Source organism: Ambystoma mexicanum, chromosome 2p (genome assembly GCF_040938575.1).
Source record: "Ambystoma mexicanum isolate Mex_15411 chromosome 2p, UKY_AmexF1_1, whole genome shotgun sequence".
Lineage (NCBI taxonomy): Eukaryota > Metazoa > Chordata > Amphibia > Caudata > Ambystomatidae > Ambystoma > Ambystoma mexicanum.
In genome coordinates, this window is record NC_090923.1 from 1,347,786,182 (window position 1) to 1,347,811,925 (window position 25,744).

Here is a 25,744-nt window from a genome sequence, read left to right on the forward strand (position 1 = left end):
CTTCAGCTACGTTTGTTAAAACTGAGCATACGATTCTGCTTCATCATTTCGAGTCACCCTTTTGGAAAAACTGGCCCTGCCCGTTCTTGGATCTTGTGCTTTCTCTCAGAGATGGGTGCAGCAGATTAGGCTTGGAGGGTATTGGTCGGGGGTTCCAGTGGTGACTTACAGAGTTCCTAAGCGCTCATTCCTCTATGTACTGCTTTTCAATGACTACATGCTAGCTTTCATGCTACCCATAAAAAACTATGCATTTACATAGATGCTTAAGAAACTCAATTATTGCTCGACCATAACACCAATCAAAGGGACAACACCAGAATCTCAAACTGTCTTCTGCGTATACAATCCCGGACGAGAGACAACTGGGTTGGCACTAATGCCAGTAAATCAGAGATCTTGCTCCTGGGATGTGGTGTCCAGGCCCAAGTCTGCTTCCTTTTTCGTTGGCAACCGACTTGGGGGTCAGCACTCATCCTGTTCAGATGATTCACAATGTGGGTGTTTGTTTGATTTCACATTGTCCTTTGCATGCAAAATCAATAGAGCGGCAAAGAGTGCTTGAATGAAGGATGGGTGACTCAAGCCTTCTTGAAAAAGTGTACTTGAACAAGAAAAGTACAGTTCAAATGATTTAATGTACACCTCTCGAGAATGCTCCGGCCATGTGTTCAATAAAATCTAGCAAGTGTTGTGAAACAAGTAGAAATCGCCAGACGAACATTAAAAAGGCCTGTATACCAACACATATCACGCGATCAAAGAAATCTCTCACAAATTAATCTTGATAAATCAATAAAATGTCAACCTAATGCATGAAATTATCCGGTGACATAGCTCAGAAGATTGAGCACTCGCTGCGGCTACCTATGTGTGATCTGCAGGTCACAGGTTCAAATCCTGGCAAGGCCAACTCAACCTTTCATCCTTCCAAGGTCGACAAACGAGTACCAACTTCGGTTGGGTGATAATTATATAAAGAAAATGTCAACGTAAAGGGCTTGGCGAAAGCCCTATATAAATAACAAATCATTATCATTTCTATATATGCCACAAATAATCAAAGTGGTTGAAAACGAGTGCCTTAGTTGCAATTAATACTCTCCAACATTTAAGCAAAGGCCAACGGTCATTAGCACATCCCGTATTCAATCGGAAAAATAAAGATAGGAAGTGAATCAGAGAGTATACCCTTTAAAATAATAGGCAAAATGTCCTCATCCACAGTAGATCCATTTAAAAAAAGTTGCTCAAAGTGTTTTGGTCACAGACCATCATCGGGAGCAAATATCTGAAGACCAAAATATACATATGTACAGAATCACATGTAACTCCAACAAATCTTAGCAAAGCATATCTGAGAAGACAAAAGGATAAATAAAACATAATTGCAAGATAAATTCAAATCATCAGAGAAAAAAGGGACACCAAATTATAGAAATGGCAGGACTGAATGTATGCAGTAGTGTTACTTTAGCATATAAACAAACCTGTAAGGTTCAATTCTTTTGAAAGAATGACCCATTGCTTAACCAATACCGAGAGGTATATCACTGCATGTGCCGCGCAGCGAAATAGATCACAATCGCAGCCAAGTCTGACAGCATCTAGAGTTGAAAAAGCCAAACTGAAAAACGTGTCTGCTCCCCATGAAAAAGTAGGAGAAACCATGCTACAACGATCACGACTGATAACAAAAGTGAAAAAAAAACCTACAATTCCAAGGGTTAAAAAAACGGTGAAACAAAGAAAGCAAAGAAGCAGACGGGCCCAGAATCAGAAGAACACCTCAAGAAGACTGAATTGCGCAATAGTAAAGAGGAACCAGGAACAAAAAGGTGTGTGACTGGAGAAGACCATAGTATTGCAGTGGCTGTGTCATAGAGGAAAGAACAGACAGCCGTGTCCCATCAGGCAAGCAAAGAAGCCTTAAACAGGAAATAAATCAAATGCAATAAATACATTTAGAGCCCACAAAACAATAGGACACTTGACACAGCGCTGACAAATATAAAAGTGAGGCAGAACGGAAAAACAGAAGAAAGCAAAGAGCCAAAAATGCCCAGGATCACAAAAATACCTCTGCAAGCTTAAATGATGGCATGATTAAGTATCTGAATTACAAAGAGGACAAGATTCAGGGTGGAAAAGACCCATCTGTACTAGAGTTACAGAAAGTGAAGTGCCGCAACAGCAACCCTCCCAGCAAGCACTCAAATATACAATCAGATCCAAAATCACTAACAGAAAGCATATGAATACAGATGGGCTGGAAAGAATTAATAACCAGACAAAAGCATCCAGAAACAGACAAAGAATTAACCAACACCCGCTCTATCGAAATAGATATTGGACTACATGGCTTCAAGATAAGCAAGCAATGGCAAAACCAATACTTAAGGCTTTTGTGTTGTCATGGGGTAGGCAGTTGATAGGCACTGCTATAAACACACTACGTGCCATAAGATTGCAACAGCTAGGAAATTGAGTGATTACCTGGGCATATGTTGGCAATATTCGGCCAAGGGAGCTCTAATACCTCAAGCCAAAACTGTCAGCCTTGCCGTTGCTTGCTTTTAACAGGACATCAGTGCATGGAAGAGATATACATAAAGTATAACGTTTGATGCTACTGCTTGATAGATTGAGCTCAAAGGGATCGTGGGGGGGGGGTGCGTTTTTGGCGCTGAGTAGAAGGCAGTGGGTGGCAAAGGCCACAGGGATTAGCATGACAGGGGCAGTCAATGGGTGGGTAAAAAGTCAAACGACATCCACAAGCTGTGTGTCCCTCCTCACATGTCATTTTTCTCCTACCTGGACTCTAGTGCAATACTTTCCGCTTATAGGTGGCGCTTAAGTGCCACCTAATAACCCAAACCAAAAAAGCAGGGATATACAACTCTAAGAAAATAACTCAAATTGGAAAATCGTGGGGGGGAAAGTACATTTAAAGAGAATAACAAAATCAGTAAAATAAAAATAAAAATATCAAAAAAATACAAATGGTATAGATACCCCAAGTGACCAATTAGAAATGATAATAATAAACTTGATGTAACAGTACGATATGGGAAAGGAATCATCAACATGTGGGTAGGGAGTGTGGCCAAGTCACATGCATAATTTTGGAAACACCTAGTGTGGTGACCACGGGAAGCGTGCACATTCCTGAGCTAGTGACAGATGGTACCAGTGGTGCAATAGGGAATATCACCCATAGTTAGCACCGATCAGCCCTAAGTTTAAATAAAATGCTACTGTCCCTTTAAGAGCTATGCATTGTTTTGGAATGGGTCAGGGGTTCCACAATGCCCTCTATCAGCATCCCGTGAAACAATAACCGCAGGCGGAGAAACCACTCCATTCAGTCTACTGATGTGCCGAAGAAAGTTTCATGGCAGCATCATCACAGCACGAGAGACAACTCACTGCACATAGAGAAGCAGGAGGTGGCAGAAGGAGAGAACAATGAGGTGGAAGAAGAAGGATATCAGGATGTGGCAGGAGGTGAACATCAGGAGGAGAATATTAGGAGAACAGCCGTCGGTGGCAGTAGGAGAATATCAGGAGGTGGTAGAAAAGAAACAGTGGGAGGAGGCTGGAACTCAGGAGGAATCTGGCACTCGTGAGTTACTAGATTGAGAAAGCAGGAAGGAATGGGGGCAATCATCTCCAATTGCAGGAAGCAGAGCGAAAACGCTGACCAGACGGCTGAACCCATGGAGGAAGGAGGAACAAGGATGTGGCAGCGCGTTGAGGAGGACCAGTACCAGAATAGAGTAGAGCAGAGGTATTGAGGGTAGAAATCTGGGAACGGGCGAAGGGAGGTGATAGGACCCACTTAAACCCTGCCTCCTCACTCCTCTCAGGAGGAATTGGTAAGTTATCCCTGGTCTGCTCTCTCCCCTCCCAGAAGAGAGGTCCTACTGTTTTTTGGTTTGGCGGGGACACAGTTATGTCGCAGAACCCACAAGAAGGATTGCAGGTAGCCATTTCCAACATGCACAAGAGACGCATGGGAATGCGAGTGTCAGGGAGGAAACTGAATTTTGTGCACTGTGAAAAGAGATTCATGAATTGGGAGGGCTATGAACCAAAGACTTTCCAGACAGTTTACTCTTGAATGCTGAGATGAGAAAGAGGTACTGTTGACTTTCGGAAAAAGGGGAGCAGGAGCAATTGTTAAGACAATCTCAGGAAGACTTGTTGATGGCTGCAGTTCTCCCCAAGTCACACATCTATATTTTGCTGTATTTTCCAGTCATTAGTAAAACATGCAAGAAAAAGGTTGTACAAATCTCAGCTTTGTCTTGGTCTTGTCTGTTTATCTACATCAATGGTATGACATACAAAACCACAAGTAGGATCAGGATGCTTAGGCAGAGTAAACCAACCCTGTACTAGTTGGAACTGAACAAGCAGATGTTAGGACCTCCTAGACCACTCCATAGAGGTGAATATCTACTAATGGAAACTAAGTCCAGCCGGAAGAGAATGTCTAGAGCTTCTACTGACTTACAGAGAATTGGTATTAGATCAGCCAACCCAATGACAAAGAAAAAGACTGCAGGATCACCCCATCAGTGGAGAGTCTGGGTAGCAATTTAGACACTGATCTTCTGGGAAGACTTTTAACAGGAATCCAGAGGTGAGCTCAGTGGATGTCCAGAACTATACCAGGGAATTCTCCAATAGACAGAGCTGAATGTTTCCGGAATCTTTCTACGCCTTTGTTTAGACTGGGGGAAGGTACCTGCATCCTTTTGGGAACTTCACAGTGAGCTGCCTCCCAAATAGTAGGGTGATCCAAGATTCAATGTTCTCTAAATCATCAGGTCAGACCCTAGACATGACCAAGAGGAAGGACCCTCTGGCAAGCAGACCGAGGCAATATGGGGGACTACCCTAACCTCCATACCTGACAGACTAGTGCCAGGCAAACTATCTATTCTAGGCCAAATACCAATTCAGGCGCTAGTCCCACCTATCACAAAGATGTTCAACAGGGGTTGATCCCTAGACCTTCTCCAAAAACCTTAAGCAGTACAGTGGAAGAAAACCTGTTGGCCGGAGTATGCTGCCTATCTCTTTACAGGAGAACGAACTCCATGCCACCTACCAAACCATGAATGCTGACAAACAAACAAAACATAATCCTTTAAGAGATGCCGTTCTTACAAGACTGGGGTGAGACTAAGAATATCAATGGCAGCAATTGTGAAATGCTCATTGGCTCTTTCAGGAAAACCCTCAAAAGAGGCCCTACATTGATTGGTTTCTCTTAATAAAAAATGGCTGGCAAAACGTATCTTAGAAGAGAAGAAATAGCAACAGATTCTGGAAAAGTTGCACAAATCCCAACCATCCCAGGTACAGCGACCGGTTCAGCAATTACATAAACTATATGTGGAGCTGGCCATCCAATTAGCCAATGACAAGGAAAGGGCACATCAATGGAGGTCCCCAAACCCTGATCCACTAATCTGAGGACAAGAACCAATAGCAAATAACAAGGAGGTGGGATGGCCAAAGGACTATTGATCACAGATCATTGATCACCCTTGATCTTAGCCCTAAGTTCTGTCAGCATCCAACACCTTGGTGGAAACCTAGGAAAAGCCCCCCAAAAAACATCTGTCACAGCTGAGACACCTATGGTAAAATACGACTCCTGTTGGAAATCTGGCCATACAGCTCATTCATGTCCAATCATTTCCCAACCAGAACCCAAAGACACAAGCTATTGCATTCCAGAGGAAACAGCAGGCCCCAGCGAAGACTGGTGCCTCTAGCTGGAATAGCAAGACTTCAAAACATCAGATGAAAACGAGGTATTGACCCAAGGGAGGCCAGGCTAAAACTATGATCTTCTGATCATGCTAGTAGGACAAGAGTTCACGTCCCTTCTGGATTCCGTAAGTCACCTAACTGACATCTATTCCGACCTTGTTCTCCTGCAACAGGTTAACTCACAAAGGCTGGTTCACATCACCTGTGTACACATGGATAGGAAAGTATATACCACGCTCTGGTGACAGCCCTCCAGTTATAAACAGATCCTATGAGGTTGATATAGCTATCACACCAGAACTGCCAGAAGAGGTAACCGTGGGAATAGGTATTCATAACTTCAACAGCTAGTTCAGAGCAGCCAGGTACAAGAATCCACACGTAAAGAGCTGTTTGCTTGGCTGGGGCACCTCCAAGGGTTATGGTGAGGGATTTTCATGAGAGGAAAGGAACTGATCCTCCAGTTAACTCCTCCACCCACGCTTCAACCAGTCAGGAAGGGGATCATTGGAAGGGGGAGATATGTAACTAAGTTCCTGAAATATTTTGACAGGTGTTTTATGTAATATGTAGCTTATTTTGGATGTGGTAGGCAGATCGGTGTGAATGGGGATAGTGAGAAGGGAGGATGTATGAGTGGAGGTGAGTAAAGAACAGGAAGGCCTGGAGTACATGTGGGTAGAGAGTACCACAATATTTACCAACTGCCTCTTGTGGAACACAAGGGTTTGGGGCATTCTACCTTTACTCACATTCCACACATGACAACCCACGACCTCTGACACCACACACAGTGTTGTCGTGTGGAATGTAGATTCAGACAACCTCTGACATCACACAAACTGATGTCAGAGGGTGTGTGATGTCATGTATGGAACGTGACTGAATGTTGAATGCCCCTGGTGTTATTATTATAACTATTCGTAGGGTATTTATTGAGCACAGACCTGCTGGCTTCGGGAAGCAATTGAGCACTTTACAATCATAGGCGTGTTCAACCAGAGGCAGTTGTGGTGAATATAGTTTGGGTGGTGGGCACGAGAGATTCCTTCTCTATGTACTTGGAGTGCAATGTCTGCATACAACATCAAGTGCACCTTGCAAGAGGCGCATTGGCCACACGACAGGCCGGCTAGTGTGACAGCTGCGACACATTGACCGTTGTGCTGTGATCTGTCCTCTCTTTCATGGCCATTGGAGAAATTCTGATGTCAAGCACCACTTGTGTGTGCAAAACTGAAGTTTGAGGCATAGAGGTGGCACATAATGGTACGTCAGAGAGAGGATATTAGAAGAGCGGACCTTAGAAGACTGTGTCCTGGGAAGTGTCAATGTTTTCTACAACGTGCATACAGAGCTGTTAGTCCCGCCCCTGTGAGATCTGGGTGTGACATCGAAAGTGCTTTAGAAGTTGTACCGGCTGGAGGACCTGGGGTTGGGGCGGGGGGGATTAAAATGACCACCGGTAAAACAGAATTAGTGAAATTTGGCAATATTTCCGTCCCACCAGCTGGGTTAACTTCTACCTTTTCTGCATCTTGTGGCAATTTATTTTTGTAGAAATGTCATTTTCGCCCGAAATGTCATTCTTTGTGCGCCTGAAATCACACCCCCCCCTCACCTCCTGACATTTTGTGAAAAAAAGAAATGTAACGGGGTAAAGAACCAAAATTACTTTTTCCCAAAAAAAAACATTTTTAAAAACCAACGTGTTTGACAGGAAAAGGCCACAACCTGCCAATTTCCCTCCAGAGGCGAAAGTGACGAATCATGCACATTTTGCCAGGAATCCACAAATTTTCCTGCAGAACTAAATTGATGAATTTTGCCCACTTTGTCCATTCATAAGCAGCAAGACGGCTAGTGCTAAGAGGTGTTGTACAGTACTGATGATAGGTTACAGTGTTGTTATGTAAATTAGTCATTCTACAATAGTGAAGATTTATATTGTCTATACGTACAACCTTGTCTGCAAGGGGGACGTTAGCATTAGACTTTAATCCCTATTTAGCACATATTTTAAATGCAATGCCAACTTTCCAAAACTCGCCCTTTTTCGGGCTTTGCAGGTTGAGAGTTCCATCTGCAACAAGGACTCATAGGGGATATGTCGAATATTAACAAGGAATGTGGAGTCGTGGATCTAAAGGACACTTGCTCGTGAAATTGTTATGAGCACACTCGAGGGTTAAAGACTTGAGTGGGGCAAGAGGAAGAGGAGGGGCTTCAGGGAGGAAGATGCATACTTGCCAACCCTACTGATTTAGGCAGTAGGCTACTGCTTTTTAAGCAATCCTACCGCCTACAGATTTGAGGGACAGATCCTACTGCTTTTTACAGGGGCAGGTAATTTAAGTGACACTAAGGCAGGCTGATTGAGACCGCCCAGGACAAAGCATGCAACATATTAGTTAGTCTGTCTGTGTGGTGGGCGTGTAAGTGATTACTTTGAGTGATGGGCTCAGACCAATCCACTGACCTGACAGCTACGTGACTCTGCCCTGCACTCTGGCTGCGACAGGCCTTAGGTGAACCACCAGTGAAGGCAAGTGGCAGAGCATACCACCATCCCACAGCATTTACATATCAGACGGAGGAGGGTATCAGTCTCCATGTTGTTCGGTTATTCATCTTGCACTGCAGGAAAACATTTGTATTGCCCATTCTGCTGCTACAGAGCAGTGGCAAACGTTGCCTCCTAGCTCTGTGTGATTACCTTCTGTGAAGTTAAGTAATTGAATTTGATGTTAACTTACCATTCAGAATTATACATTTTAAACATTTGAATATCCTTCCATGTTGTGCTGTTTGATTGGTTGTGTATTTCAGAATGCTCCAGTGGTGCCAACAATGTATGTTTTGTATTTACCTGTGATGTAATTGTTATGCGAAGTATTATTTTTGAAACTTGAAAAATCCCACATCTTTCTGGTCACAGAATGTTGGCAAGTATGAAGATGCGTAAAGTGAGGCAGTGAATATTAGAGTGTTGAAGAGATCAGACATGTCCTGTCGTCCTTTGCGTGTGCATTCCCTGATATGAGTAAAGCTACCAACTGGCGACAAGGATAAACACTCATTTCGAGCACGCCAGCCAGCGTGCATTGCAGCCGTCCTTTGCCACCAAAGAGGAACTTGCAGGACCCGCCCGCAACAGCGGGCTGGCTCCAATGACACAAGGTGAGGAGTACATTGGGGGAGCCTGCCCCACAGCCCGGGTGGACCTGCCCGCATACCGCACCCCTGGAGGGAGCAAAAATAAACCCAGGAAGGGCCGTTGAGAGGCCCACTTAGGCTCCGCCCACCCGCCTTAAGGGAAAGGCAAGAAAACCTGGAGGGAGCGCACAAGTGCCCAGGAGAAGCTGGCGAGAGGCCCACTGAGGTCCCACCCACCCATACAAGGAGAAAACAAAACCCCCACCCCCAGGGACACCAAGCAGGCGGGAGGGGAGAGTACCTACACGCATACCTGCCTGAACGCTGTCCTGTTCAATTTGGCCACAACACCCAGCAAGAGGGCCACATGGACACAGAAAAAAAACAAATGGAAATAAAATAAACCATCAAAGCAAAACCTTGCAAATAAGTGGGCATACAAAAGAAGGTGCCACACCTGTGGCATCCACGCCCATTGCTTGCCACGTGCACACCGCGCACAACAGTTAGCAGCAGAGCCACACTCCACGCGGGGAGGACTGGCCCCGGAAGCCCTACACACCGACCACCATGGCAGACCCAGTGGCACAGCTGTCCACCAGCAGCATTGCTTTCCTGAGAAAGCCTAACCCATTCAGCCTACAGCCGCAGCCTGACAGAGGCCCCAGATGGACAGCTTGGGTCGAAGACTTCGTCGAATTGATCACGGCTTCAGGTGATAAGTCACCGGTGTTGATGTCAGGATTGGCTGGGTTAGTAACAGTAACAAGATTAACATTGTGCCTTCAGAGCTGGCTGGGTTAGTTGGGCTTTCAGAACTGGCTGGGTTAGTAACAGGAAGAGTTTGTACATAGAATTAACATTGTGCTTGCCCAAGTCAAGATGGAGCAAAAGAAACTTAATCTGATTGGTTAAAGGAACAATGATATGTTTGGTTTGCCTGATTGGTGGAGAGGACAATGGGTTTGATTCTTGGGAGGTGAGCAAGATTCTAAACTGTCTTTCATCCAGAGAAATTCAGTGGCTGGTTGCACATTAGTTAAGCTCCTTAAGTAAGGCCTTTTCAGAGCTCAGAAAATCTACCAAAGAAGTAAGAATATTGTTTGCTGATCCAGTTTGAACAAGAAGTCATCAGGTGGGATCGTTCTTTTAAAGATTTTAAGATTGTCACAGTGAACTTTCATTTTCTTTTGTAAGAAAACTTAAAGAGTTAACAAGTTTCAAATTCATTTGAGAAAAGAGACATTTACAGTTAAAGTTATTATAAGGAAAACAAGCTTGAAGATTGTGCGTAGGAGTTTAAAGTTTATTAACTGCGTGTAATGTTCTTCAAGACTGTTTAATGTGTGCGCGAGCTCGCAAGTCGTCGTTTACGTGTTTTTGAAAGCGCGCGTGTACATTTTTTACGTGAAAGACGTTTCCTGAGAAAGCGCGTGTGGTTTTGCGATAGAGCGCGTGCCCAAAAGAATTGCGCGAGTGAATTTTAGCGCGTGTAAATTTTTTACGTGAAAGACGTTTCCTGAGAAAGCGCGTGTGGTTTTGCGATAGAGCGCGTGCCTAAAAGAATTGCGCAAGTAAATTTTAGCGCGTGTACATTTTTTACGTGAAAGACGTTTCCTGAGAAAGCGCGCGTGGTTTTGCGATAGAGCGCGTGCCCAAAAGAATTGCGCAAGTGAATTTTAGCGCGTGTACATTTTTTACGTGAAAGACGTCTCATGAGAAAGCGCGTGTTGGTTTGCGATAGAGCGCGAGTCCATTTTAACCAGCGCGTGTTATTTTTTATCGTGTTTACGTATTTTTTCACGCGCGCGGGTTTTGTAAAGAATCGCGTGTGTATTTTAAACGCGAGGACAATTCTTCACGTCTTCTGATTTCACGTGTTTATCGCACACGCTTATTAAGGAAGAAACTATACGTTCTTTGTGTAAATAAGGAAACAATTCACACGCAGAAAGAAAGCAGTATTCCAGGAAGTTAAAGAATATTATTTAAAGTAATTTATGCAAATGGAATTCAATACTTTCAGAGAAAGACTGCAATTTATGAAAGCATTGAAAACTACATAAGGTTAAAAGAACTTTGAAGCAAGAAGAATATCTAGTTCTGAAAAGATGTTGCAAAGGCCATCACTTTAGGATTCTAAAGAGACTTGATTGGCTTGAACTATATGCACAACACAAGATATATTTACAAGATATTCCACAAAGATTACTAACCTCTAAGTCTTTTACTGAGGTATAAGAGGTAAAGAGTTTAGAGTTTATTTAGAATAATTTTAGAAAAGAAGTTTTCTTATCATATAAGTAACCAGGTGTATTTGTTTACCACAGATACCAGAGCCTACCAGACGGTTGAAGGGCTGCAGTGTCTCCGTTGTTATTTTCTCCAAATTCCCCTTCCCCTTTCTTGAGGTTTTCAGCTCAGCTTATATTTAAGGGTTGAGAGGTGAACTCCTGGTGAGGGTCTGTGGGGCCAGCATCAGCTCCTGTGCAATTCAGTCAAGCCGGACCCTGACAGTTGAAGGACATTTTCAGCAATCTGGCAGGGCCTGCAGTCAATGGCATCATCAAGACAAGTAGCCATAGTAGCAGCTTTGAGCAAGAAACTTGTGATCTAGCCACACAGGCGCTACAAACGTTATGTATTTAACCAGTGCCAACAGACGTCCCACGATACGGTGGGAGAGTTCATCACGCGTCTCCACCAAAAGTTGGTGCACTGCCAATTCTCAGCGTTCTCAGATGATGAGGCGATCCGACCCCGGGTCATTGAAGGATGCACATCGTCAGTGTTGCAAAACAGCTCCTAAAGAAACCCCTGATGATCAACAAAGTAATAGAGTACATGAGAGGTTGGAGGTCGAGAGTACATGAGAGGTTGGAGGTCCAAGCGTCCACAATAGAGAGGGGCAATTTAGAGTGTTGTGAGTGCCATGTGGAGTTACATGTCACTTGTGGATATCAGGGCATCACACATGGGTGTATGCTAATTGTGTGTGGAAAGATGTGGTATGCATGATTATTACTGTTCTTTCACACTGCACAGTGCTGGTTGCCAATTAGTAATATGCATGTGAGGGAACTGGTGAAATGTTTCGGCATTTTCGTAGTGCTGTATGCCCAAAGAATGTGTATTACAAGCAGAAATTAAATGTGTTGAAGTAGTGATGTGTGTAAAGTTATGTGTGAGAGGGTATTAGAAGTATTAATGTATTATGCCTGTTTCGTGTGTGGGAGATAGGTGCTGAGGTCTACTCTTGCGGTACGAGGCGGAGGATGGGTCTGGATGTCTTGGTGGACTCTCCACTCCAGCAAGTGATTGGGGACATTTGACTCTACTTGCTCATTGTCACCTATATGGGTGGAGTTCTTTGCTGTGTTCCTAGTCACAGACTTTGATGTCTTTCCTCAAGGGACTCCTCAGACATGATCAGTGTACAAGTGTGAGAGTGTGTGTGGTGGCGCTTGTTGTTTGGTAAAGAAAGGAGGTGTGTGGTGGCAGCCTGACTTCTGCCGGTCTGTGTGGTGAATGACAGTATGTGTGTGATATCAGTGTGTGTTTGATGTCATGTGTGAATATGAATGAATGTAGAATGCCCCTACCCGTGGTGTTCCACCAGAGAGAGTTAGTGTTTGGAGCCTGGGGGTGGGCACCTTTGGGTGCTTCTCTTATGTGTGCTCACGTAAGAAGATGTAACTGAATAAAGTAACTTATAAGAAGACTTACATGTGCCTCCAGATATTGTGCTTAACAACACTGCTCTTTACACCCATTATCAGAGAATGCCATTGAAAGCCATGCTTCAAGCCGTTTCTAGCTAGCCAAAAACAGGATGAATCTCCATACTGTCTCAGAACAGCTGCCTATTTGTGAGAACTGTGTCCTTATCTATCTATCTATCTATCTATCTATCTATCTATCTATCTATCTATCTATCTATCTATCTATCTATCTATCTATCTATCTATCTATATTATTTTTTATATAGCGCCACTAACCCAAAAGCCTCAGGGCGCTCACAAAAGACAGAAAAACAAATAACAAAAAACATAGACAAACAAGGAGCTAAGCAGAAAAGCACTTTAGCCAAGTTCTTTGTCAAAGAGAAAGGTCTTCAGTTGTCTCTTGCAGAGGCTAGTAAAAGCACTTTGCATGAGACCTGAAGGAAGAGTGTTCCACAGAGCTGGGGGCCAAAATTTAAAACCTACAGCACCAATCTTCTTGAGGTTAACTTGTGGTTGACCGAGTACTATGGTGTTGTTGGCGCGTAGGACACGTCTAAGGGGGGTCTTCTTTATTCTTGTAGTCAGATAAGATGGAGCCTTATCATGGAGGCATTTAAAGACCATGACTAGGCCCTTGAACTGAATCCTTTGTTGGACCAAGAGCCAATATAATCTCCTCCGGGCCCCAGTGACGTGGGTTTGGCGTTTAAGCCCACAGACCGCGCTTACAGTGCTATTCTGAGTTACTTGCAATTTTCTGATGTTAGCCTGGGAGGTCCCTACCAATAGGCTATTACAATAGTCCAAATGTGTATTCATGATTGCAGCAGCAATCATTGCTCGGTTTGCCTCAGATAGGAAAGGGCGAATCTGCCATAACAAGTGAACATAATAAGAGCAGGATGTTTTAAGATACTTGACCTGCTTCTTAAATGATAGCTGGGAGTCGAAAAAGACTCCCAGTGTTTTAACAGAATTGGAGACTGAGATAACATGGTCTGCAATGGTAAAACTCTTGTATCTGGGGTCCAGTTCTTTCAGTCTTTGTTGGGTGCCTGGGATAAGGACCTCTGATTTAGCATTGTTCAGAGTCATTGAGATCAAAGCTATCTATGATTGTATGGCCAAAAAGATTGTGTTGATTTTCTCAGAGTCATTAGCATATGAGACAGATAACTTCAACACAATCTGGGTTTCGTTCGCATAGTTTGCAAACTGCACCCCCAGAGCAGACAAAAGATCACATAGATATCTCGAGTAAATGTTGAAGAGCAAAGGCGACAGACAAGATCCCTGGAGGACTCCGCATGTAAGAGAGGTCATCCATGATTGAGCTCTACCTTTAACCACATTCATGGTTCTGGGACCAAGAAAGTATTTAAACCAGGATGTGGCAAGAGAGGTGCATCTACCAACTTTAGTCAGGCTGTCTAGCAGAAGGCGATGGTGCACGAAATCAAAAGCTGTCGAGAGATCTAGGAGCAGGAGTAGAGCCGCATTGCCATCCTCAATAATGCCAGTAATATTAGATTTCAGATCCAGCAGAGTTGTCCCTGCCCCGTGTTTAGGACGGAAACCCGAGTGCTCTACCGCAATAAATGTCCTGATGCTCTACAAACATTTGATACTGATTTATGCAATATTGTTTAAAATGTTCAGTACAAAAGGAACATTCATAATGGGCCTGTAATTGCCCACCTCTGCAGGGTCCAGATTCTCTTTTTTCAGTAATGGAGTCACCCATGCCTCCTTAATATTGTCTGGGACGAAAACTTCCTGAAAGGATCGATTAACAAACCTGGTAACCCAGTCCTTAAATAATGATCCTGGAAATATGTCCCCCTTGCATCAGGTTGGTTTTAATTTATGTACCACATCCAAAAATTCCTCTTCGGATACTTCCTTAAAGGTACATGCATAGTCCTACTTTGGGTCGTGCTCTGTGTTGGGATTTCTCATTTCTTCAATGCCAACATATCTTGTTTGCTGGACCCTTTACTCTGGGAACCACAAGAGAGACATACATACCTAACAAGGATTTACATGACACAAAATTAAAGAGATAGTTATGCAGTTTAAAGTGGCCTTTGGGCAGGCATGAGTGCTAAATAAACACCAATCATGACACTGACAACTCATGCAGGTTTCTTTTCTACTTGATCACGAAAGACGGGAAGCAGCAGTGGATTCTGAATCTCAAACCAACTATTAGAGAGCCTATTTAGGCAAAGAACTCCAACATTTGTCCAGTAGGAAGCAGATAGTAGATGTGCTACATGAAATCATCAATAAACTACTTGTAACACAAAGCTACTATTTACTACATGCAACAACAAAGCAACAGAAGGGGCATAGAATAAAGGAGTGAATCCAAGAATCCCTGCGCAATAGAATATTCAGAGGCATAGGAGAGAGCAGATAAGCAAGAGCTGCCAGACAATAAGAACCCAAAAGGAAAACAATAAAGGCAGGAGAATGTTCTGGGTTGAGAACAGTCAAGAGAGTTTTCTACAGAAGTATTTCAGAGGGCCACACTATACTGGTCATTGAATCTTTGAACCCACATTGGCTGGAAACAAAATGGCAAATACCAGCTGGTTGGAATAGCTCGCAGGATTTCCCTTTGTGGTGCTTCCAGAACTGCATTCTGTCCAGGGTCCAAGACTAAAGAGGTTACTATTGAATGTGGTCCTTTCAAACAAACATGTCTGCAACAACCATCAAGCCATCATTAAATACCCAAGATTAAAATCCTTTTACCTGGCATCTACAGCACTTTCTACAGTTAGCGGAGTAAAGATCTTCTCTCTCATTGTTTCCTGCAAAAGAAAAGAGATGTGAAATGCACAGAAATTAGTCCAAACAGAACAAGGTAACAGGCAAACACAAAACATACACAAGGATCATCCAGTCCGAGGAATATCACAAATCCAAGGAGCCGTTAAGCTCAAACTCAGCAGAGAGCAGTATCAAGACCAGTGAAGGCTGTCTTACTTCCTCAGACTCTCACTTCCACACTAAGGACATGTGAATGAATGAGCAGAAGACTACATCAATAGTACTATTAGCTGGAAATGATTTCTCTAACGGATCCAGTAGCAGAGGTGTGAAAAGGGAAATGTGTGCGCCTACATTTATTTTACATTTATTTTTATTTATTGTGAATTTGTAAATCGCTTATACATCAAATAAATTGTGTTTCAAAGCGTCCACAGGGCATCAGGGGGTGGGGGGGCATGCGAATGAAAGGCAGATATAACAATGAAAGATGGAGGCAGACCTACTATGCCTTGTGAGCATTCAGAACGTGCAAGTGCAGAAAGAGCAGGGATGAGGGAGTGGGGGGTAAGTGCTAGGTGTACCAGAGAGAGCAGGGATGAGGAAGTGGGGGTAAGTGCTAGGTGTGCCAAGAGGGAAGTGCAGGGGAGTTAGCAGTTGTTACGTGCCTAGGTGAGAGTGGTCAGCGGCCAATAAATATCTAAGTGCAAGCCTATGGTGGCATAGGTCAGTGGGTAGCAAGGCAAGTGCTGGGAGCGGGCGGAGGCTGAAGGCGATTGGGGGTGGGTAGCCAGAACCAGTGAGGACACATAAGGGCCCTGGTCCTCAATCTCAGCAACTGTGTTAGCAGAGAGGGAGGCAGTGAAGCAGGAGGCGAAAAAGAGAGTCTTCAGGAGCTTCTGGAATTTGCGGAGATCCAGCTCAAGAGGAAGGGGGAGGCTGTTCCATAAGAGGGAGCCTGCTGAGGAAAGAAATCGGCAACCAGCTCGCTGTTTGGCGAAGCGCGTGACACACAAAGAGTTGGTGCCGGAGGAATGTAAAGATCTGGAAGGAGAGTATTTAGTGAGAGCAAGTTGTAGATAACGTGGTCCCTGGCCCCAGGCAGCCTTATGGGTGATGCAGAGGGATTTTAATTTTATCCTTGCAACAACTGGGAGCCAGTGGAGAGTGTTTAGGACTGCTGAGATGCAGTCCTTGGGTTTCAGGCCAAGGATAAATCTTGCAGTCCTATTCTGGATTAGCTGGAGGGGTCGTAGAGAAGGAGAGGGTAGATTAAGGAAAAGGCCATTGCAGTAGTCTAACCTGGAGAAAACCAGAGCTCTAGAGACTTTGAGCTTCTGGGGGAAAGTGAGAAAAGGGAGAATTCCTTTGAGGCGGTAGAGTTGAAAGTGATCCTTCTTGGCAATGTCCTGAATGTGCAGGAGGAAGGAAAGAGAGGGGTTGAAGATGACGCTGAGGTTTCTGGCTGCAGATAATGGAGAAGGGGGAGAGCTTCAGAAGATGGTCAGAGTGAGGGGGAGAAAGAGGGAGCAGGAGTCCCAATAGTAAGTCTCTCAGTCTTGTTGGCGTTGAGGCAGAGATCATTGGAGGTACACCGGACTGGATGGAAGATAGACAGTCAGGAATGATAGAGGAAGTGAAAAGAGGGTCAGAGGGAAGTTTGAAGAAGAGTTGTGTGTCATCTGCATAACACTGGAAGTTAGGGAAGAAGGTGGAAATGAGGTGTGAAAGGGGAGCAAGATAGGTGTTAAAGAGCCCTGGTGAACACCGCAGGTCGAGATATAGGTGTAGGAGGAGAAAGAGCCCAGAATAACCTGGTATGGACAATCCTTGAGAAAGGAGGTCAGTCAGTCCAGTGCCCGCTCCGAGATACCTTAGGGTGTCGTGGAATCGTTTTATGAGGATAGAGTAGTTGACCGTATCAAAAGCAGAGGAGAGATCAAGTAGAATGAGAACAGCTGGAGCCAATAGATGTGAGCAGTTCCTCGCGGGTGTTCAAAGGAGCAGTTTCCGTGTCTGAATGCTCGGAATCCAGATTGGTGGTGATGGAGGCAGCCAACAAGTTCAGTGTGCTGGGTCAGTTGGGGGGAAGACCAGCTTTTCCAAGAGTTTCCCAAGGAATGGGGTGATAGATATGGAGCGATAGTTGGCTGGACAGGAAGGGTCTGCAAAAGGTTTTTTTAAGAGGGTATGCTCAAGGGAGTGCTTGAGGGAGGAGGGGAAAGATCCAGTAGCAAAAGAGTGGTTGCAGAAATCAGCAAGTGCAGGGGCAAGATAGCCAATATTGTCCTTAATGGTTCTGGAGGAAACCTTCATGGAGCGGACAACTCTGGTAACCTCATCAGGAGTGATAGGAAAGAAGGGGAAGAGAAAGGCAGAGGGAGGATGGAAGTCCATAGCAGGCAGGGGAGTGGGGAAAGGGGAGGAGGAGAGGGACGCAAGGGTGCTCAGAATGTCCTGAGTTTTTGCAGTGAAGTGTGTGGCCAGTGTGTTGCAGGGGACCTGCGAGGGAAGAGGTGAGGAGGAGACTGTGGAATGGTTGGCTAGTTCCCTGCAGATTTTGAGTTCAGCCGTGTTGTCGGATGCACCAGAGATTCAGGCCTGGATGTGGGCCTTTTTCTTGGTGCAGATGGAGAGTCTGTATTGCTTTTGGAGTGGGTGACAGGCCAGCATGTCAGAGGGTGAGCCTGAGGTCTGCCACTTCCTTTCCGCAGCTCTGCACTTGCATTTCATGGATGCAAGTTCGAAGTCGTACCAGGAGTTACGTTTGGAGGCATGTTGCAGACTGGGGCAAGAATGACAAGGGTATTTGTAATGGCCAGATGGAGGTTGCTGAGAGCAGAGTCAGCAGTAGAGTCTGTAGTGGGGGGCAGGGGTTGAAGGGAGATGCAGAAGCAGCAGCTGACAATCGTTTCATTGGACGGGTGTTCATGAACAAGGTTGGCAGGGCTGGGGGAGGTGCAGTCACAGGGCCGAGAGGACTCAGAAGAGAGGAGAGGAGAAAGTGGTCTGACCAGGAGGTGGGGTGATTAGTGGAGAGGAGAATGAGAGGTCAGTGTGGATGAAGGCATCAAGAGTGTGTCCAGCCGAGTGGGTAGGACCAAAAGGGAGAATGGCAAGGGAGAGCGAGGTGCAGAGATCACAGAAGAGAGTGGATGCCATGCTTGAGGAGTCAAGGTGGATTCTGAAATCACCCACGAGAAGGAGTTTAGAGGTGGCTGTGAGAAGAGAGCAGGAAAAATCAGCCCATTCAGGGAGGAACAGGGTGGTAGAGCCAGGTGACCTGTAGATGATGGCAATGGTCAGAGAGAGGTGGGAGAGATGACCAGCTTGCACACCAGGCTCTCAAAGTAAGAGCAAGGCTGGGTGAGTATGAGGGAAGAAGGGACCCACTCATGGAATATCAGAGCAACCCCACCGCCAGCAGAACGAGCATTAGGCTTGGCTAGATGCAAGAGGTCTCCACCGTTGAAGGTTTTCCGAGGAGGGGTACAGGAGCGTGGTACACCAGTCAAGGGGGTACGGGGGTATAGAGAGTGGAAGCAGGAGTAGCAGGTGTGGGAAGGAGGTTAATGAGGGACAGCAGGCGCCGGTCAAAGAGGACAAGGTTGAGTTGAGGTCCCTGAACCAAGATAGTGCCTGTGTGATGGACATTAATGATACACCTGGATGATGCGAAGCCCGCCAAGAAGACTTCCCATTTGGTGCCACCATTAATGGGTGAGCATGTGAAGGGAGAGAGAGTGGAGATGAGATTAGGAGTCCATAGATCAGCAAAGGGAACAGAAAAGAGAATATCAGTGAAGACCTGTCTGGAAGTTCCACTGACATAGGTTTCTTGTGATAGGTAGGTCAGGGTTAGTGGTCAGGATGTCTTTTTTAAGGTTCTTTCTCCCAGACTTTGTGAGAGAGGGAGGTTAGGCGATAGTGTAGTAGTTGGAGAAGATAGGGGAGATGGTGAGTGCCCTAGGGGTGGCGGAGGATATTTGGAAGAAGTAGGAGAGGCTGCACAGCACAGTCCAAGCACATACTCACAGGCGGCCTAGTAGCCAAGGCAGAAAAGAGCACAGATGTACTGGGAATACTTTAGTACCGCAGATGGGTGCAGAGGTGTTCAAAGACGCACACCAGGCTTTGAAATTGCAAAAAGGGACACAAAGAGCAGTGCAAAATGGGCTGCAAAGATGTTAACAAATATACACCAGGCTTTGAAGTTGCAAAAAGGGACACAAAATGTAATGCAAAATGAGGTTCAGAGATGTTAAAAAATACACACAAGGCTTTGAAATTGCAGAAAGGTAGACAAAATGCAGTTCACAATGGGGTGCAAAGATGTTAACAAATACACACCAGGCTTTGAAATTGCAAAAAGGGACACAAATACAGTGCAAAATGGGGTGCAGAAATGTGAAAAAATACACACCAGGCTTTGAAATTGCAGAAAGGGACACAAATGCAGTGCAAAATGGGGTGCTGAAATGTGCAAAAATACACACCAGGCTCTGAAATTGCAGAAAGGGACACAAAATGCAGTGCAAAATGGGGTGCAAAGATGTTAACAAATAGACACCAGGGTTTGAAATGCAAAAAGGGACACAAATGCAGGGCACAATGGGGTGCTGAGATGTGAAAAATACACACCAGGCTTTGAGATTGCAGAAAGGGATACAAAATGTGATTATGTCACGCGCCTTGGGCGCCTGGCCTCATGGAGGCTATGGAAGGCTTGGAGGTTTTCAGGCCATTAGGGTGTGCCGTTCTTTCTCTTCACTACTTCCGGGTTTGTGGGTCTAGTTGTTTTTCTTACCTGTCATCTCTCTGGCCCTTTTTAACCACTCCCCTTCCTGAGACGCGTCGCGTTGCAACCCTTTTGCTTCCGCTTTTGGGTTTACACGCTGTGTTTGTTTTCTCTTCCTGCTCGCTCCTCTCCCGTTCCACTGCGGTTTCCTCTCTTCCCTCCTCCCTGCGGTTTCCTACACTATTAGCCTTTCTTCCCATTTCTGTTTTTTTCCCGGCTTCCCCTTTCCGTCGCCGAGTTGGGTCTGTCCCAATTTTCGGTGCTCGTTCTTTCTGTTTCCCTTCCTTGCCGCGTATTCGGCATACATACTGTTGCGGAACCAGTCTTCCTGGGTTCTGCTGCCTTTCCTTCGGAATACTACCGTTCCCCTTCCCATACTTACCGAAAGGACCGCCTGTGGACTTTGGAGACCTTCAAAGAGCTTGGACCAGCCCGCTCTTCCAACACCCAAAGAAGACCATCTACCGCTTGTCCTGCCAATCAATCTTCTTGAGAGGTTTTTTCCGCCTTCCTGGCTTTTTCCTCTCTAAGGGCTGTTCCGGAGCGGGGCCCATTGCTGCCCTTTTAATAAGGGTACCATTGTGGCTTCGCTCCGGGGAAGACCCTATATCTTCAAAAAGAAACGAAGAGGACGACAAAGAAAGGACTTTCGACAGGAAAGCACGTCTGAAGAAACAGGTGAGGAGGAGGGGGTATTGTCCGACATAGAGGCGGAAGAACTAGAACGCGAGCCAATTGACAGATTAACAGAAGGGGGGAGTTAGATTAAGTAGGCAGGAAGGCAGAATAGTATAGGCATACTTTGGTTCAACAGTTGTTCAGGTTAGTGGAGGGGTAACAACAATGTTCAGCCATCCCTCACAGGTGTTCTGCAGTGTGCTTAAAGTTGCACAGGTCCAAGTTCAGGGGTTAGCAGGCTGCATGCCTTGGGACCGTCCCACGGTTTGCTTTAGGGACGAAAGATGGAGGGGGCCCTCTGAGCCCTCCTAGGCCCGGACAGGCAGAGACAGGGCCTTACATGTGGACCTTAGTTGGGGCCGACGTTCGCCTGTCGGCACGTGGATTGGCTCTGAAGTAAGGGGCACAGGCCAATCAGAGCATGTCAGGCTATGCAGAAGGAAGCACCTGTGCTGCAAACTCGGGAGACCATTTTGAGATGGTCAAAAATGAACAATGGATAAGGCACCATACATGATGAGACCACATTGGTGTGGTTAGTATTATTTGAAAAACATGCCACAGCGGATCAATCAAACTTAGGGAAGACGATAATGCACAGTGGTTTGGAGAGTGTGTGTGTGTGTTTGTGTGTAAGATTATGTAGTCCTGAAAACTTAACATACTTCTCTCTGCTTCTCTTTTGCCACAACATAGACTTTCTAGCTTGGGGGTTGGGATTCAGCTTCCTGCTGCATGTGGAAATTGTTGAAGACCATGACGGTGGGTGGGTACAATCATCGGCAAAGCCAACAGTTTTGGCTTTTGTGTAGACCGTGGATAGGTATTTTCCAGACACTGCCATAGTGTACCTGGCCATACGATGGTAACAGCTGGGAAACGGTATTAGAACCTCAACATATTGAGCTTTGCCTGAGAAATGCCTATCTATTGCCTTTAGAAGAGCCAGATCTGTTGGTTTTGTCAAAGATTTTAAAACAGGAATTCTGTGCAAGAAACAGATGCAAGGACACGTAATGCTTATAAATCAAGTGGCTGAAGATAAACTTGGTTAAGACATTTTTATAGCACTGGGAGTCGGTTTCCAGCTTGCATTGAAATCTTCACCTTTCAGAACACTGACATCTCCTTAAGAGCACAGAGGTAGCCCAAAGAGAGCCTAAGGGAATATGTTTGGGTGGGAAGTGGAAGGTAGTGAGTGGGACTGACCGTAGGGACTAGAATGGACAATGGCAGTAAATGGGTGGGTACAACACCAAGCAGCACCCACAGGCTGTGTGTCCCTCCACACATCCCATCTCTCTCCCATCTTCATTTGACAGGCGAATAGTGTCAACTTACAGCCCCACCTGATACCCAAAACTAAAAGATGTTTGACCAAGGGACAAAATGGCATATCCTATATCCGCCTGTCCTCTCCGTCTACCTTGTGTAACTTCTCATGTCTTTTTGTCAGCCTGTTTTGCTGTGTAATAGTTTGTAACCTGTCTTTGTGATTATTTGCATGTCTCTCTTTATCCAGTGGTGCAGTCTAGGGCTTGAGTTACTTTACATGTTAACTTACTGTCACTTTGTAGGTGATGGCCTTCTGTAGCCCATCCGGAGAAATCTGCAAGAGCTCAGCCACGACTCGAATCTCACTGGCGCTCACAACCGAAGCCACTTCCTGGGCATCAGTCTGTAACACAGTGAAGCATGCTTTAGTGACCCAATAGTCATCCATATTCCATCACACCTGGGAGAATAGAAAGCCCCCCACAGAGCAGAAGAACTTGCCTAATGCACCATTTACAGAGCACCAGTGACACCATCAGTGATGTGGGCTAGACTTGATCAAGACCCATAGCCTTAATCTAGACCGACAGATAGACAAACAGAAATAAGGCTGTACTCTCTATGTCACTTTCCTCAACTATACACTGAGCAGAAAGCTATGCACAGTAAGAAATACGCTGTGCAGATGCAAGTGCAAGTGGCATATATGTACGATAAAGCTGGGCAAATGTGGATTGAAAACAGTAGCCCAAAAAACCTGCAGTCAGGATATATGGGCAGGGGGTTCACGGTTTATATGGTGTATTATGTATGGTTATATTAAGAGCATCCATTTTCATCAGATATGTCTAGCTATTGGTCTGGGTCTTCTACTGAGAGGAATAGAAGCAGTTTGTTTCATGTCACCATGCACACACACGTGTCCCTGCACATTCACACACTACCTTGCAAATCGTCACACCACTCCGTACAGTCACACAGAGCCCTATACAGACAAGCGTGTGGATGCCTGTACGCCAAGGCATCCACACGCTCAGCTATCCATCGTCTATGCAGCCACGCATCACTCTTCAGCCCACCCTGGCAAACAATGGCAGCGCCATGATGCCCTCGGTTGTACAATGTGCTATTTAAGTGCCATTAAGATAAGAAACAACCCGATGCATCAATACCCACTGTAACAGCCATGAAGCGGCCACCAGAGCCACAGACATTGCCTCCAACTCAAATCCCTCTTCTGAGCTAAGCACGGTCCTTATGAGTTACACAGCACCCTTCTCAGCCAGATCTAGCACTCCTCCATATTCCATCCTACAGAGACACATCACCATGCGTGTCCACTCACTCTGCTACGTGATGTACACCTCCCACTCACTGCATTCAGCTACCTGTATCACGCCATCATTCAACCATGCACATCTAGGGCTGTACCGAATAGCATATTTAGTATTCAGCCGAATACCGAATAGTTTGTCAACTATTCGGCCGAAGCCAAATAGTTGCTTTATTTAATGAATCATGTTCCAAACTTCAAAAAACACACTTATTAGAAAAACAAACCACCACTTTAAATACATTCTATACTTTTTTATTTCTCTTCTTTGTAATTAATGTAGCATCTTTATTTAAAGTATAAAAGCCAGAAATAAAGCAGATTTAACCAAAATGAAGGGACCAAATGTACAGAAGATTGTTGCATATTCAGTGCAAGTTAAAGTAGGAGGCTTCACAAATGCAAAAGGACTGCCTTTGTGAATCAGATGCATTGCATTCTCTATCCAGTTGCAAAGTCGATGCGGTCGAGTTTCAAAACTTCTTTTCAGCTCACATGGAAATGTATAAAATGGTTCATGTCGGCTCATGCAGGGCACAAGTCAAGAGGAAATCTGAAATGCGTGAACTCCATCTCACAACTATTAACCCCACCCAAACAAATGCTGCACACTTTTCACTTATCCTAGCCACTCCTTCTCGCTAATACACAAACATATGCAACTTATCATTCCTGATAAAATATCAGATAATGTTAAACTCAGGACTCAAGTCCTTAAAAAAAGAAAAGGGGGGACTATGACGTACGCAATGGGGAGTGACATGACAGGAACTGAAAGTATCTATGCACATTTCTTTCAGTTTGCCTTTTCCAACTGAAAAAAAGTGCACATTGCATATAAACATTCTCCAAAAGAAAAGATTTTCCTGTATTGTTGCAGGGTAAATATTAAAGATGAGCACTTTTTATGTCCAAGAATCTGTAACAAAAAATGCCCTAAAGAGCAGATTACAATCAATGATATTTTTCAGCTGTGTGATAGCAAGTTGTCTGGTCTAATTCTATTCAGTTTTGCAAACTGAAGTCTATATTTACCTTTCTGAGTTCATGTTGCATTGCATTCAAATGAGAATGTCAAAGTATTCGGCAAGAGCCGAATAGCAAGAAACTATTCGGCCGGAGCCGAATAGCTTTTTTTCAGCCGGAATTCAGCTGAATACTTACTCGAAGTCGAAGTTCGGTACACCCCTATGCACAGCACACATATCACAACACAAATACCGCAGCAGAATGCAACACACACTACACATACCACAGAATACAGTATGACATTGATAACAAAACACATTCCACAAGACGCACTGACTTCACAGCACAATCACCCAGCATCTAACGAGCTTATAGAAACATAACCAATGCCCACTACGAGCTTACTCCTTATGTACATGCACACGCACCCCCCACAGTACACATACACACTCAGCTTTCCCCTATCCCTCTTATCATTTCTTAATCTATATGAGTCGTCTCCCTTACACTTCTATCCCAAACTCTCCCTCTAAGAAAGCTACACACCACTTACATCTCAAAATAAACCCCTGCAATATTTGACATTGCACTACTTCACATGCTAACATATCAACATATGAACCCCCCTTTTTTTAATTGTTCTTTTATAACGCGTTTAATACCGGAAACCAGTTTCTAAGCGCGAGACAGGGATTCGACCTTGCGTTGCTACGTTTTGTCTTGTTTCCAAGACAAACGCGTTGCCCCTGAGCTATCACTGCCGACCCTTTGCCACGCGTGCTTAACATCAGCAAACATCAACCTCGAAGTCAACTCCAACACATCATGTCACCAGACTAGACAACACAAATACATGATACATCAGGCATACAAACACATTCACAAACAACACACTGCACACAACGACACTAGAGAATAATGTAACACGTACTCTAACCTCAATCACACTTCAGCCTCCATACAACATGCCACCAGAGAACCACGGAATACAAACCCACAAATTCACACAACAGGCACACATACAAACACACACTAACTCTCATACATCCACACATCACAAATGCGTACACCTGCAAAACACAATATTGTAGTATCGTAGAAAGATGCCACATTACAATCACAACAGTATTCACACGACGTTCCCAGGCACCACCATTACATTACAATCACTAACACTATGCTCACACTGCAATCACAATTGCCAAATTTGCATTACAAACACATCAACCATATACATACATT

The 25,744-nt window shown here is 44.9% G+C and overlaps 1 protein-coding gene across 2 annotated transcripts in view; it reads right to left on the minus strand.

Annotated features, from left to right (window-relative positions):
• Positions 1–25,744, minus strand: part of MYO15A (myosin XVA) — a 3,541,761-nt gene that overhangs the window by 2,930,256 nt on the left and 585,761 nt on the right. For both annotated transcript variants that reach the window (XM_069645706.1, XM_069645705.1), the window contains exons 11-12: positions 22,490–22,603; positions 15,432–15,490 (exon numbers count right to left, since the gene is read on the minus strand). In XM_069645706.1, the coding sequence (XP_069501807.1) occupies positions 15,432–15,490; positions 22,490–22,603 (173 nt within the window). The remainder of the gene's footprint in view (positions 1–15,431; positions 15,491–22,489; positions 22,604–25,744) is intronic.